The sequence below is a fragment of the Haliaeetus leucocephalus genome, unplaced genomic scaffold, assembly GCF_000737465.1.
Source record: "Haliaeetus leucocephalus isolate CR32 unplaced genomic scaffold, Haliaeetus_leucocephalus-4.0 Scaffold0, whole genome shotgun sequence".
Classification (NCBI taxonomy): Eukaryota; Metazoa; Chordata; class Aves; order Accipitriformes; family Accipitridae; genus Haliaeetus; species Haliaeetus leucocephalus.
The window spans coordinates 25,443,165-25,459,148 of record NW_010972436.1 but is presented as its reverse complement, the minus strand read 5'-3'; the positions used below and the strand labels follow the sequence as shown (position 1 = coordinate 25,459,148).

Genomic DNA, 15,984 nt, shown 5'->3' with positions numbered 1-15,984 from the left:
CCCCTACTTGCCTGATTTAATGGGTATATTAGAAATGTTTAGATTACAATGTAACAGATCTGTTTTATAGCCTAATGAGATGAACACCATGCTAGAAAAGCTGCTTTTTTCCCCCCACTAAGTACAAAAGGAACCTGTAGCATCAAGCTCACTTCTAGATGCCTGTGTTGTAGAAGTCTACCTTTGGCCACAACCTTGTTTCCTCAAATTGTGTGAAAGTGTGTATGTACACATGATGCTTCGCTCAATGCAGCCTTGGTCTAATACTGGGCTTCAGATAATAAATGTCAGCATTTTGCTCTTCAGTATGGGCTTACAGTTAAGCAATATTTAAATTCCAAAGAGCAATGAACAGCCCTTGCCCTGGAACCTCATTTGTGCTCTATCAGCTCTGCTCTAAATTCTCCGCTGGCTTTTTCTAGCCCAGTAAGTTCTGCCACATGCCTCAGTCTGCTTCTTGTTAGTCCGTCTGCCAGATTCCTCTGCTAGAACAGCCAGCTTCCCAGAAACTCCTGTTCTGATAGCTCTTGGTTCTCTGAGTTTCAGGCAATAATGCCCTTCAAAAACCTCTCTCAAATGTAGGTCTTGCAAGTTCTGGAGCGTTGTGTTTCCTGCCTTGGCATATCTTGTAATTCATTTTTCTTCATATCTTTCCATCTCCTTAACGAAAAACAAAAAAAACCCAGTTTAATTAATTTAAGGCTGCCCTAGGGATTCTTCTTGGATGATAACTTGGGTGGAGGAAGTACCTTATTCCAAGTCTTGCTCTCATCACCAAATTTTGGAAGATAAGTTGCAAAATAATCGATTTACAACAATTTGCAGTCAGTGCACCAGGGAATAACAGACATGTTTTATATTTATAAAATATTCAAAACTCTCATTCATTTGGAACTTAAAAGATGTAGAAATTGAATCAAGAAAAGGAAAACAATTGTGTGATACTGAATTGTGTTTCTAGATACTTGCTGTGTACCTCAACATTTCTGTACAGTCAGCTCAGTAAGAGCATTTTGCAATGGACAAACAGCTCCTTCTGTTTTAGCAAGCAACACATTTTGGAGAAAGGCTTTGGGGGCATTATGTGATTCAAAAGAATTCCATCTGAACCATAGCTTTCCTTATCTCAGTTTATTTGCCTTGAACTCATGAAGTCATGTCTTACAGACTGCACTCTCTTTGAAGCAACAAGCATTATTTCTTGAATACTTGTAAAAGTGCAAATCTATATCTGTCTCCGTGGTGTCCTTGGCTCAGGAATTACCCTTGGTTTTATGTCTCCAGTGGCACTAAGCTTATCTTTTGTCACAAGGCAAACACAGGAAGGCATAATTTTTGCTGTGTAGACTTGGTATGTGGTAGCCACAAAAGGGAAGAACACTCTCAGATTCTTGAACTCCAAAATCTACTTCCTAAGGGATCTGGAGCTCCAGTGACCTAAACCTTAAGGCATTATGATAGCAAAGTAGTCTCTGTTTGGTGGAACCAGCATCCAGACCATGTGGCTGTATCTGCAATATTAAATTAGCTGGGCCTGGAATTGTTCCTGGGGCTGGAGTCCAAATAGCATGGAGTAGTTCACATCCATATTATTAAACCCTCTTGGCCTCCAAATCAGAGTAGCTGCAGTTTGTAGAGTATTGGGAATGTCCTCTGGCTAACTCTAGCTCCAGATTTGCTCCCCAGGAATAGTTTCAGAGTTGGCTATTGTTTGGCCTGGGCCAAAACTGCACCAAGGAAAATGTAATGGTGTAAATGATTGAGTCCAGACCTGAGCCCAGTTTCTGATTCATTTACTGACATAAATATAACTGATTTATTACTCTCAGTTAAGAGAATAAAGTGAATGTTGTATGGGTTCCTGTGAAATCACAGGCTTAGTCTGTTGTATAACACAGCAGGGTGAAAAAGACTTGTAATTAGTGGAAATTAAAGTCAAGCCAGCACTCAGTCACACATGACACAGCCAGGCTCTCTGCTAGTTTGAGGCCCTTCAGTTTACCTGTGGTTTCACCTAACCTGAGTCGATTTCCCTTTGGTAATGTTGGATCAGGTATTTGCTAGCTTCAAATGATGTCTCTGTCCTGTATGCTGGATCCAGCTTGGTTCAAAGCCAATGGGAGGAACTCCTTATTCATCCAGTACCTTACTTAGACAGCATTTCTATGCAACTTGAGACATATTTGATGTAAGTAACAGCCCTTACCTTATGGAATTTAAGTGTCTCTGGGCACTGCAATAGGTAACAGATTTTTTTTCTTTACACAGAATATTTCTTTTGTCCCTTTTTCAGACCCAGCAGGACACAACTTCTGCATCCTTCTTATAGCACATTCTCACATTTCTTGGAAATATTTACATGGGCAATAGCCAAAAACATAGTGAGAACATGATTGGTCAAATGGGAGGGGAAAATGGGGCTCAGATCTGTGTCCAAAGAAAAGTGCAACTTTGTTGCAGAAAACTCAATCATTTGCCAATTATGCACATGATTAAACAACTCAGGGAATAAAGGAACATCTCTCTGTGGTGTCCTTGATATTACAATCTAAAAGTGCATTCCCCTTTATAAATGATTTTCTTATTTGTTTTGTTTCTTACAGATGCTGGTTTGGAAAAGAGCCAGGGAAATATATCGACTACATATATCAAGGGCCAGTGATTCTTGTTCTTCTGGTAAGCATGTATGTGAGTGGAAGGACACTGCCATCTCCCATTGAGGGATAATTTGATAGGCATCTGTGATGTTCTACATCTACTTTTATATAAAATAATTGCAGTGGTCTGTTTCCAGCTGTTTCCTTGACCTTAGGCCATTCTTTCCTCCTCCCTCTGTAATGCTGTTTGCCTTCCTTTGTACAATGTTTTGAGGTGTGAGAAAGAAAACTTCAAAAACAGGAGGTATGTTACAATATCTGCTCATCCACTTAGGGTCTTGAGAACTAGGGCAATTCCATCATGCACATTGATTAGAAAAATATAGGAATCATAGTAAGGAATTGCATCTCCTTGTACAGTCATCTACATCTTCTACATTCCCATCATTGCTGTGTATTTGTTTGTTAGCTTTCCTGTTGTTAAGTTTCCTTCTCAGTGCTGCCCACAGTTAACAAGCTGTTTATCTGTTTACCCAACGCTCTGTGTCCTGTGCCAACGAACAGTAGGCAGAGGAAGAGGGAAGCTCATTCATAAACCATTTTGAACCTTCGACAAAAGTGCAGTGATGCTTTCCCAGAAAATACTGGGTGCAAATGGAAAAGATCAATGCTGTTAAAAAGGACAATGATGAAAAACCCGATCCTACTATTCCACTCCCTTGCAGTAAAAGCCACTTAGGAAGAAGGCAGATGTCCTAACACAGAATTCACAGGGCTCAGTGGGTTTCCCTCTCTTAGGGAACCAAGACCTGGTATAGCTGTCCCTTGTGCCACTCCAACACCTTTGGAGAAGGTGCAAATGCTCCAGAATAGGCAGCCGCTGCCAGCTTTTTCAAGGCTAAGAAGCCTTGTCTTCTCACCCTGTCAGTGCTGTGCAATTCATGTGATTCAGCAGGAAAAAAGCATCTCTGTTGCCTAGGAAGCCAGCTACTAATCTGAATGTTTCCTAACCTGAAATCAGGAGAGTTAATTTCTGTGTTAATTGTTAAGACGCAGCAAACACATCACATTGTGCGTAGCTGAAAAGAGAAAAAACATCATAGGAGTCTGCTTTTATGTAAAAATTCTTTTCTTTATGTTCTAAGGAGAGAAATACAATCAGTGCGATACACGCAATATAATAGTGTGTCACCAAGGGAGACATCCCAAAACCACAAACAGCCTCGCAGTAAATTGACTCACTGATACAGAGACTAACTCACAAACAAATCCTATTTAGACAACACAAGGCAGCAGGTTTGCAATACTCAGAGAATTTAGTTTCCACATCATTGCCTAGAAGTCTGTGAATCTGTGAATCTACCATAACCCCTTTAGTCGACAAGATCTGGAAAACCTTTGGATGGCATCTCTGGCAGATACCATAGGTAGCTTAGAGTCATGAAAATAACTGTTCTCCCCAGAACAGCACTTTCTAGTCAAAGACCCCAAAGAGGCACACAGAAAATGGAGGTACAGTTGCAGGCTGCCTCTTTATATACAGGTCATTATATCTGCCTCTAATTTAGAGCAGCCTTGAGACCCCTCTAAACTGAGCCAATAACTATACTGCCCTGAACTGACAATGTGTATTGAACCTTTCTACGTTGGCCTGCACTTGAGCTCTAATTAAAACACAGATGAGATAACAGTAATTGCACTGTGGGGTGGAAAGCAGCTGATACAATTTAGAGAAGTAACATAAGGGCAAGCCCGCCCTTCCCTTTCCTTATTGTTACTCCCATGAGAAAGCACTGCTGGGTGAGGAAAAGAGCTCTCTAGAAATAAAATCTAAAAGGCAAATCTGAAAGCTCCTGTTGCAATGCACTCCTGATTGCTAAAATGTGCCCCCTCCTTTTTTTTTTAAACTGACAGTTGAGTCTTGTGTTTATAATTAAAATACACAACTCCACAGTGTGTTAAAGCAGCTTGACAGGCTCATTTTTTGATCCTTATGCGAATAAAATCAAATTGTATATAATGACTCAAGCATCACTTATTATTATTGGAGTTACTGACCCTTTCAAGGCTGCCATGAGAGATGCTGGATCAAGAGCACTGAAGTTTGACATCTGCCATGTACTCAGGGCAACACAGTCAAACATCACCCCTCCCAGTATGTCAGTATGCCTCTGCCTTAACATAGATGGGGACGAAGTGCTGCTTTCCTCTTCCCTCCAGTGAACAATGGTCACCCAAAATGGAAGGCACAAAGATTTCAAAAATAGTACAACTCTGTGACCTCCTTCAGTCACAGCTAATGAGTTGGATATGAACTAATGAAGAATTGAAATGTTCAACTGAAGTTCATGTTTAATGAAAGAACATACAATTCTGTGAGACCCCAGTGTACTGCTGGAAAGATAGAGACACATGAATGTTACTAGAAGAAATTAAGGTTATTTCCTAAAGAGTGCTCACACTAAAAGCTAGAGGTCTAAAAACTCCATCAAATTACAGTTCCTGTCTACATGCAAGCACTTAGCCTGTGGCAGTTAAAAATGGTTTCACCCACTTTACTTAGTTAAGAGCCAAGTGCCCAGTGTACAACTCGGCTGAGGTTTGGTTACCTGTTAGACAAAGGTAGCATCATTACATGCTCAAGAGGCACCATTATACCAGCCAATGGCAATCTGATTAGAGTGCTGTGTTGGTAAATATTCTTAGTTCCAGAGGGATAAAACCTGCCTCTAAAGATGCCGAGTCTCTTTAAAAGATAGGAGGATTTTGTCTGTCAAAAATTATTTCCACTGGTTTTGATTTCTCATTTTCTTGCCTCTATGCATTGAACTGCTGCAGCATAAGAGAGCATAACACCAAGAAACAGGTCATGCAGGAGTTCTAAGTCTCACTGGAAATAAAGATTGGCGAAAAATAAAGCCCTTTGATCATGGTAGCAGTCCTCAAGTCCATCTTTAAACCATATTATTCTCTGTTATATCTCAGGGTACAAAAACTTTGAACAATTCAATAGAGAGATTTGTTTGATTGCTTTCTAACTTGTCTTTAGAAGAAACTTGAACACTGACTTGGGCTGAAAACAGGGAAACAATTTCAGAGACAATTTCAGAGGCAAAGGAAACTGGGTATAAATGCTGATCCTGCATATTGGGCGAGAAACCTGTATTTTTATTGACAAGAAATGTGAGGCAGAAAATGTAGGTATTCATCCTTCTTTGTTTCATTCCTGAATGGATTTTGGCTTGAACATCTTGCAGGAGAGATCTAACCATTCAGTACATTGGATGCTTTGAAATTCAATTTCTGATAGCACTAGAAAAATACACTCTGTTAGGTATTTTCTCTTCAAATTAGTGGGTTTTTTAAAATTCTGGTATCTTTCCGCAGAGTGGCATAGCCAAGTTTTAATCACACATCCCTCTCTGAAGGTAAAGAAGGGGCAAAGGGTTGGAAATACATGTCAGGGGCCTGAATTTCAGCCTGTTTTTATTAAGAAAAATAAATTGATTATGTGCAATTTTAAATGTAATCCCTGTCAAAGAACTGGTGAACCATGAAAACACACCAAGATCAGAGGACAAACCTCAGAAAATAGGCACCAGAGGCAGTTAACTGAGCTGGTTTTTTCTCAGTAACTACTGTTGTGAACTGACCCCAGGTATGAACTGCTCTGCAATATTTCTCAGAGCTAAAATTTTATTAAATTTTCAGTTTTTCAAACAGGCAGATCAAATATTTAGTTTTTGTCAGACCTTACATTCAGCTTTAATAGATTTTTTCCCTTGTGCTTAAGAACCGAACACTTTTGTAACCTCTGCTTTTTGGGTCTCATTGAAAATAATTCACCACAATCAATTAACTGCTGGCATAAGTGGGTACATGAGCTGATATGAAGACCTGGAGTTCACTTCTGTCTCTGCCTTCATCAGCTATTTACTTTTAAACAAGTTAGATTTGCTGCTCTAGGTCTCAGTTTCCACAGCTATAAAGCAAGCTTAATGATACTTATCTTCCTTTGTAAAAGGCTTTGAGATCCCTGGATGACAAGTACTGTAGAAGAGTTAAGTGTCCTTAAGAAGATGAGCTTGTTCTTACTGCAATGTGGAATTTTGCTCAGGAGACAGCTGACACATGTGCTGAAGTGGTCTTTGTGATGTGCTAATCATTAACGACATAGCATTTTTGTGGGGGCAAGATCAAAGCTTGCCCCAGTACTCAAGGTCTGACCACACTAATGGATTTTTTGTAGCAGCATCCTGTTCTCTGTTCTATTTCCTTTTTCTTTCTCAGTAATTCCAAATATTTTTTGTTTCCTTTCTTGAGTACCACTGGGAACTGAGATGAAGTTTTCAGGGAGCTAGTGTAATTCCAACATTTCTTTTGTGAATGAAAATACCCAGAGCTCATAACTCTTCATGTAAAGTTAAGATTGCTTTACTTCCCCATTGTGCTACCTTCATATCATGTGATTTCATGTGCCACGTTATTGCCTGGTTACTTAGTATTGTGAGTCTCTATACAGCTCTTTGCAATCAGCCTTTATTTTTGCAATCCTGAGTAGCTTAGTGTCACTAAAAATCTGTCAGCCTGGTCTTCATTCCCTTTTATAGATCACTGAGGTCTGTGTTAAAACAGCACAGATCTACCAGTAGCCTCTCTCCATTGAGAAAACAGACTATGTGTGTGTGTGTGTGTGTATTCCTACCCTTTCTTTCTTATATTTCTATGTATAATGCTCTTCCCTCCAAACCTCTAACAGCCAAGTTTCTATAGGAGCCTTTGGAGAAACAAATTTGAATTCCTTCCAGAAACCTGAGTAGACTGTCTGCTGGATCTCCCTTGTCCCCATGCTGACTCTTTCAGAGGACTTCACGAACCATATAATTCTTCCCCTTTACACCTCATTTCTACAAATGCTTTTCTTCACAGTGCTTGCAAAGAATTTGTCCAGCTCCAGCTCAGTTTCAGATTATGGGATATAACTATATCTTATATCTAGCAATCACTGGCTGATGTTGTGGAAGACCGTGTCATGGAGCAACTTTCAGTAAATATCTGAGTTTGTTTAGTTTTTCAAAACCAAGACTGTGGAACAATATGGTGTTTTTTTATAAGTATGTCACAGAGGAGAGTAGAGGTACTTAAGCATATTAGTATTATTGACAAACAGGAAATTGTCATAAGTGACCATTAATACGTTTAAACTAAATTAAGAAAACTTCTAGCATTCATAGAAGTAGGCTTAATTAGCTGTCTTCTAATAGAAGTAAAGGAATAGTAGCTATTTAACATTGCCCACTTGTGCAAAGGATGCTTCAATACAACTGTTTACAATAGCTATAGGACTTGACTTAATAATTCTTCCCATCCCGTGTCCTAGTTTATCAGTGTAATGATACTGTACAGTGTTCACACATTATTTTTTTTTCTTGAAATGTGCTGCTTTCTGCTTTTGCGTGATTATCCTAACCCCATATATGCATTTACACTTCTGAACAGTAGAGCTGTCTTTCTGCCATCCTGTTACATACATCTTTTTCCAATATGTCTTTAAAAGTATTGCAGGTAGGGAAAATAGGTTTATTAAGCAACTTAACCAATATTTATGGATTCCATTCCTTTCTGATATTGTCCAATAGATAAATAGATAATCTTTATCTTCAGTTCCTTTTGCTTGACTGTAACACTCCACTCAAAATGTTGCAGTCCACATTGCTAAAGTTCCTTTCTTTTGATCTAAAAAAGTCATAAAGGTTTGTTCACTTGCCATTTTATATATGGAAGCATTGCACCTATGTATGTATTTATATGCATTTCATATTTGTTTTTTCTGAAAAGCATTCCCTAGTTCTGTGCAAGCATCTTCCTTGCTGATATAATTGCTTCTCTGAATATTTTCTTAGTTTCTGCTGACTCTTCACACTTATTCTTCCAGTTCTGCATTGCTCTGTTCAGAGACTGAAAATTTTATTTTTATTCTTATTGATATATCTTTTTCATTTTCCCTTCTCCTTCCTGTCTGACTGGCTTATGTTTTTTCTCAACCACTGGATTGCTGATTAATTTAGTTTTCCTATTGATTTTTTAAAATTTCTTTCTCTTTACAGATTCCCAGTTCTTGCACTGCTACCAAGGTTGTAGTTCATGGCCTGCAAACTGTTGACATCCCTGAGTTTTTCTTGCAAGACATTTATCATAATTTTCACTGATTTGCAAGCATACTGTCATAGCTACATATAGGATAAAGATAATATGCTAATTTGATTACAGTCCATCCAGAATTTATCTCCAGTTCTGCCATCATTCCTATTACTGTCTTCCTGTTGTTTACATTTTGTAGCTGTGGAGTCAGTACTGTCAGACAAGCATCCAATACCATGTAGCCTCTTACAGTGCCTCTTTCTTTCTATAATTTCTAATTCTGTTTGTGAGATGTTCCACAGCCAATAAGAAACTCATATAACCAGCAGCAGTTTCCCAGAAAACTTTCTCCAAAATTCATCCTGTCAAGTCACTTGGAATACTTTCCAGCTAGGAAATGACATTCCATGAGTGAGTGGCTGGACAGTTCCTCTTTGGAGGAAGACTATCTCTTGAGTTTTGTGGTTCTTACTGTCAACACATGGCAACTTGAACTTGCCAAGCCTGGGGAACTGCCAGGTGGACTATTCACAGCAGTATGCCCATGGTTTAGGCTGTCATGTCATCTTGGTCATTTTCACTGTGCTGATGTGATGAGTTGGTTGCCAAGGGGCTACCACTCCCTCCAGGCAAGAACTCTCTGTGTGCCAGTGTTATTTTTGCAAGGGTATGTGTTTACTGGTGTTGCAACATTAAGTTTGTTCCTGACTTGTCAGGTGAAGTAGTTGGAGAGAAACCCTGTTGAGTCACATGTGATTAGAGACCCTATGGTAGTTGACTTGACTGGGGAGTGACCTGCAGCATTTTCCTTTAACAGAGCTTTTTGAATACAAGATGTTTCAGGAGAGCCAGAAGGACCAGCACAATAGTAAGAGGATCACAGATGGGGTTATAAGATTGCAAAAGAGGCTGTGGACATGTTCATGCATGATGCAGGGCTCTAGTGAGGAAACAGTGTGATCCCAACTAGAACTGGGGTTGTGTTTGGACTTGGGTTTAGGTGTCAGTGTGAGCAAAGTCAAGGGTCTGTGTGCTGATGTGTAACGCAGACATTAGGTAATGAAGGTGTCTGTTCATTTACCACTCTCTCACTTCCCCACCAAAATACAACTCCATCCCATACAGTCTTCAGGATGTGTATAGTCCTGCTCTGCTTGCCTGAAGAGTTGGTCTTTTACTGCTGCTCTAGGGAGTCTCTTCCACAGCGTCCCTGATCATGACCATCCACCACATTATGCCTCACTTTTCTTAATCACATCTCATTGTCCCTGATCAAATAGATAGCATTTTCCAGCACTTCGCTGTATACCAAAAGCAGTCATTGTGGTGCCTGTGACCTTTGAAAGGGAAACTTCTGTGATCATAGAACGGTTTGGGTTGAAAGGGACCTTAAAGATCATCTAGTTCCAACCCCCCTGCCATGGGCAGGGACACCTTCCACTGGACCAGGTTGCTCAAAGCCCCATCCAACCTGGCCTTGAACACTGCAGGGATGGGGCATCCATAACCTCTCTGGGCAACCTGGTGCAGTGCCTCACCACCCTCACAGTAAAGAATTTTTTCCTAATATCTAATCTAAATCTACCCTCTTTCAGTTTAAAACCATTACCCCTCATCCTATCACCACACTCCCTGTTAAAGAGTCCCTCCCCATCTTTCCTGTAGGCCCCCTTTAGGTACTGGAAGGTTTCCCCAGAGCCTTCTCTTCTCCAGGCTGAACAACCACAACCCTCGCAGCCTGTCTTCACAGGAGAGGTGCTCCAGCCCTCTGATCATCTTTGTGGCCCTCCTCAGGACCCACTCAAGCAGGCCTATGTCTTTCTTATGTTGGGGTCCCCAAGGCTGAATGCAGTACTGCAGGTGGGGTCTCACGAGAGTGGAGTGGAGGGACAGGATCACCTCCCTTGACCTGCTGGCCACACTACTTTTGATGCAGCCCAGAATGCGATTGGCTTTCTGGGCTGTGAGCGCACATTGCTGGCTCATATTCAGTTTTTCACCTACTAATATCCCCAAGTCCTTCTCTGCAGGGCTGCTCTCAATCCACTCATCGCCTAGCCTGTATTTGCGCTTGGGATTGCCCCAACCCATGTGCAGGACCTTGCACTTGGCCTTGTTGAACTTCATGAAGTTCACACGGGCCCACCTCTCAAGCCTGTCCCTCTGGATGGCATCCCTTCCCTCCAGCATGTTAACTGCACAACGCAGCTTGGTGTTGTCAGCAACCTTGCAGAGGATGCACTGAATCCCACTGTCGATGTCACCGAAAAACACATTAAACAGTGCCGGTCACAATACCGACACCTGAAGAGTGCCATTTGTCACTGCTCTCCATTCGGACATCGAGCCATTGACCATGACTCTTTGAGTGCGACCATCCAGCCAATTCCTTATCCACCAAGTGGTCCATCCATCAAATCCATGTCTCTTCAATTTAGAGACGAGGATGTCATGCAGAACAGCGTCAGACACTTCACACAAGTCCAGGTAGATGACATCCATTGCTCTTCTCTTATCCACCAACAGTATAATCCCATCATAAAAGGCCACTAAATTTGTCAGGCACAATTTGCCCTTAGTGAAGCCATGTTGGCTGTCACCAATCACTTCTTTATTTTCCATGGGCCTTAGCATAGTTTCCAGGAGGTTCCACTCCATGATCTTGCTGGGTACAGAGATGAGACTGACTGGCCTGCAGTTCCCCAGCTCTTTCTTTTTCCCTTTTTAAAAATGGGGGTTATGTTTCCCCTTTTCCAGTCAGTGAGAACTTCACCGGACTGCCACGACTTCTCAAATATGATGGGTAGTGGCTTAGCCACTTCATCCACCAGTTCCCTCAGGACCGGTGGATGCATCTCATCAGGTCCCATGGACTTGCGCACCTTCAGGTTCCTTAGATGGTCTCAGACCTGATTTTCTCCTACAGTGGGCAGTTCTTCATTCTCCCAGTCCCTCGCTTTGCCTTCTGCGTCTGGGGTGGTGAGGCTGGAGCACTTGCCGGTGAAGACTGAGGCAAAAAAGTCGTTGACTACCTCAGCCTTCTCCATGTCCTGGGTAACCAGGTCTGCTGTTTCCTTCCGGAGAGGGCCCATATTTTCCCTAGTCTTCCTTTTATCACCGATGTACCTATAGAAGCTTTTCTTGTTGCCCTTGATGTCCCTGGTCAGATTTAATTCTCTCAGGGCTTTAGCTTTCCTAACCTGATCCCTGGCTGCTTGGACAATTTCTCTGTGTTCCCCCCAGGCTACATGTCCTTGCTTCCACTCTCTGTAGGCTTCCTTTTTGTGTTTGAGTTTGTCCAGGAGCTCCTTGTTCATCCATGCAGGCCTCCTGGCATTTTTCCCTGACTTCCTCTTTGTTGGGATGCATCGCTCCGGAGCTTGAAGGAGGCAACCCTTGAATATTTACCAGCTTTCTCAGGCCCCTCTTCCCTCCAGGGCTTTATCCCATATAAAGGCCCTTTCTGAGAATCATGTCAGGAAGTATGATAGAACAATTAAAACAAGACATTAATAAACTGGCTATTCAAGGTCAGGATGACAGTATATAATGCTTCAGCTAAAATGACTGCTCTGATGCCAATATGGGTTACTTAATCTTGGGGTCAATTTTACCACATTGCATGAAAATGCAAAGTCTAAATAGAATAATATTTACATTTCCTGGGAGTGAAGAGGAGCGAACATTCTAGGAAGCACAGAAGTAAAAGCTTTTTGTGAAGCACAAAATAAGAAAACCAGCAGAAATGAGCAAAATAAATGCTAGTTGCCCATTAAACTCTCAAAAGAGAAGGCGAAGATCTTAATGACTTCCCATTTAAACTCCTGAGCTTAAGGAAAACTGCAAAGAAGCCTTCAGAGTCAGCGTTCCCTCTTTTGTGCATCTTGGAATATTATGGCTATTTCATCTCACTAAGGGAGATAAATTTCCTCTCAAATGGAGTTTGTTTTTTTATGACAGAAAATTTTTATGACTGAAATCTTTCACTGAAAAGTTTCTTTTGGTTCAAAAGAGCTTCTGGGTTTGGATGTTCAGATCATAATTGATCAGTGCCAAAACAGATGGTCCAAATGCTTTTTGGATCACTGGCTTGTAACTCCATTTGGGGGCTCTGAATTTTCATTTCTATTTGGAAATGGAAACACTAAACTTCCAAAGCCCTGGCAAGGTATGAAAACTACTTCTTTCCCATCTGTAGTTGGAGAGGGTCTTGTTCCAGCAATAAGGATATTCTTAGCACATCATACATATAAGTAAGATAATAATAAGCTGGTTTATTCTGTCTTCAAGACCTCACCTTTGGACTGATTTTATCTATCAATAAATATCAAGGGAAAAATCCTTGGTACTATTTTCCATTATGAAGCAGAAAACATGTATAAAAAGAAATGAATAAAAATATCAAGTGAGATTAAAAATAAATAAAAAGGATGCACTCCCTGTCATCATTCTCTTAAATGTCCATTCATCAGTCTCCATATATGGAACTGATGTGTGGGTTTTGTTAGAGCTGTCCAATTCTAAGAGAAATTAATTTGTTGACACAGTCCTCCAATAATAACAAGAAGAGCCTTGACAAATAATTCTGTACTTTGCTAGATATGGTACAGAGGCTCTTTTCTAGGAAAACTCACTTTGCAGTAGTAAGATCTTTCTTCCTTTGAAATGCTACTATATATATATATATATAAGGAATAGACACCAGACGCTTCATCTTCTTTGCTTGTAAATCAGAATCAATCTGGTAGTCACTAGAACTGTATGGATTCTCTCCAGCTGAGAAAATAGCTCCATTTTCATTTCAAAGACTTAAGCTTTTTCAGGCTGTGTGCAGCAGCCGGTTCCCTGTTTGACTCCCAGATTGTGTCTTCTGTCCTGAATGAACTCAAGCTATCATCCCTATGAGCTGTGGTATCAGACCCAGTGTGGACAAACGAACAATAAAAATCCATCTGATTATGCAGTGAAAATTGATCTTCACATTAGACCTCTCTGAGTGCTACTAAAAGGTCTACTGAGCCAAATGTCTTTCTGAAATGAAGGAATGTTCTTTTAAAAGAAATCATTAATATTGAACACACTGAAATGTGTTTCTAGTAGGCAAAACCAGAAACAAGTATTTTGATTTTACCATATTTGCATTTTTGCCTTGGAATTTTTTGCTTGCTAAGCTCTGCCTTTCAGAAGTTATCCTATTCAGGTCTTAAAGATCTCTCAGAGAAACTTTAATAGAGACAAAAGGGAACCCATGATGTTGATGCCTCAAAACATTTTTTAAGCTTTCATATAATATAATGTCACAGATTCTCAGTAGATACAGCCACATTCATTCAGTGGAAGCTCAGTGGGATACCCGTGGACAATCTGAAGATCACTGGATGATTTGTGTGGGCAACTCGTTCAAGTCCAAACACTATTTATCCAAACCCACTCATTTAAAATATGTCAAATGAACCACTGTTAAAAAGTGCCTCCCTCTACTGAATATAAATAGAGCCTGGGATAACCAGCTGCCTAGAAGTAATCTAAAATGAAATTATGCCAATTTCAGCTCCTTATGCTTTTACTCTTCTTATCCTCACTGTGTGATGGAATCACTGTATAGGCAAGGCCAAGTCACTTCACTTTTCTCTCTTATGTAGCTGACCTAGGATGGGGAAGAATTAGTTATTCTTTTTCCTGAAGAAGCCTGTGGGATGAAGCCAGTAACAGGAGCTTTGTGCGTAACAAACCAAAGGCTGCACTCATGTCCTGTCCTGGTGCGATGACAGCTGTGGAAAGTAGCTCTGGGCACAAGTGGAAAACCAAGCCTTGAAAGAGCTGCATACATTATTCATAGATTCCAAAACCAGAAGGAGATGTGAATGATTTTTCTAACCTTACTTTATGCATAGAAAAGGCCGTAGGATTCTCCTGACCTGATGATTGTCTTTGCATCCCAGCCATCATCTCTTGGGCTGATATATAAGACGCATTTTTCCTGTACCTTCCAGCCAGCCCAGGATGCTCTACTTCCCCTTGTCCCATTTATCAGCCCTTTTAAAAAAACAAGACTCTGGTTTGCGGGGAAAGATGGACCAAATTTTGACGTTACTTTTTTCCTGCCCTCCTTCTCTTGGAACAGGTTTCTCTTTGCTTTTCAAGCAAATATATTTTCTTTTCAAATTTTCCTCCTTCCTCCTCATGAACTGCTAAAGTATAGTACTCACTCACAACGGGTGTCATAAAGGTGAAAACAAGAGGAAATTGAATTAATGGATTAGACCTATTCAGGGAGGAAAAGCTCACTGAGGCACAGAGATGAGTCTCTAAAAAGTCCTCAGAGTTGCCTGTTGCTGAAAGCTAGGACTGTGTACTTGGGCAATGTCATCGAGTATTTGTCTTCACACTCTTTCTTTACACATCAGGGTATGCATGGTGATGAGATGACTGGGTGTCAGGTCTGACATTCGTCCTTAGGTGACTATCAGGGCTTTGACAGGCATTTTAAATGCATTTTATTAAATGTTAGCAAAGTGTAATTGTGTGAGCAAATATCAGATCTGGAGTTCAGACCAGTTTAAACTTGGGACCGTCCCTAAGAATCCAGAGGAGTTTGGATGGATACAGGTTTGCTATTTACAGAACAGCCATTTATGGGGATCAGAACAGGAAATAAAACTCCCAGGTCTGAGTTTGTTTCTGCAGTTACGTAAGGTGGAATTTGAGATCAATGTTTCTGGAGCCTTGGGTGAGCAGTGGGACAGATTTTCTGTTATTACTGTAGCACCGAAGTGCCAAATGGGTTAAGGCAGCCAAGCATTAGCCAAAGAAGTCTTATTCTGTTCCTTCATGCTTTTCCAAAAAATCAGTGTGACTTTGTATTCACAGCTGTTCCATTGGGAAATGTTAAGACTATCAAGATAGGATTTATTTAATCTAACTCAGAGGAGAGATCTTTTTGGCTAAACAGATGCATAGTACCTTTTCAGATGCTCTATCAGCCCCACGTGGGTCTGGCAGAGAGGATACAGATCCTCTAGAAGGCCCGTGCTGTTTGGGAGTAGTAGTTTGAGGTCAGGCAGGATACACCATGGCACCAAAAATGGCTCTCAGTGACTGTGTTTAGGCAACTAAATGCAACCCTGTAATACAGCCCTATAATATATGCCTTCCCAACAGGTCTGCCTGTGTAAGTTACATAAAGAGGCACCTCAAAGCAGGGAGAGTCATCCCATGCTGAAATAAACATCTCAAATAGACAGGA

The 15,984-nt window shown here is 40.8% G+C and overlaps 1 protein-coding gene across 1 annotated transcript in view; it reads left to right on the top strand.

The window, feature by feature from the left end:
* The window catches only part of CRHR2 (corticotropin releasing hormone receptor 2), a 110,619-nt gene that overhangs the window by 71,579 nt on the left and 23,056 nt on the right, over nucleotides 1-15,984 (top strand). Inside the window, exon 8 of the mRNA XM_010561240.1 lies at nucleotides 2,604-2,676. Coding sequence (XP_010559542.1) covers nucleotides 2,604-2,676 — 73 coding nt within the window. The remainder of the gene's footprint in view (nucleotides 1-2,603; nucleotides 2,677-15,984) is intronic.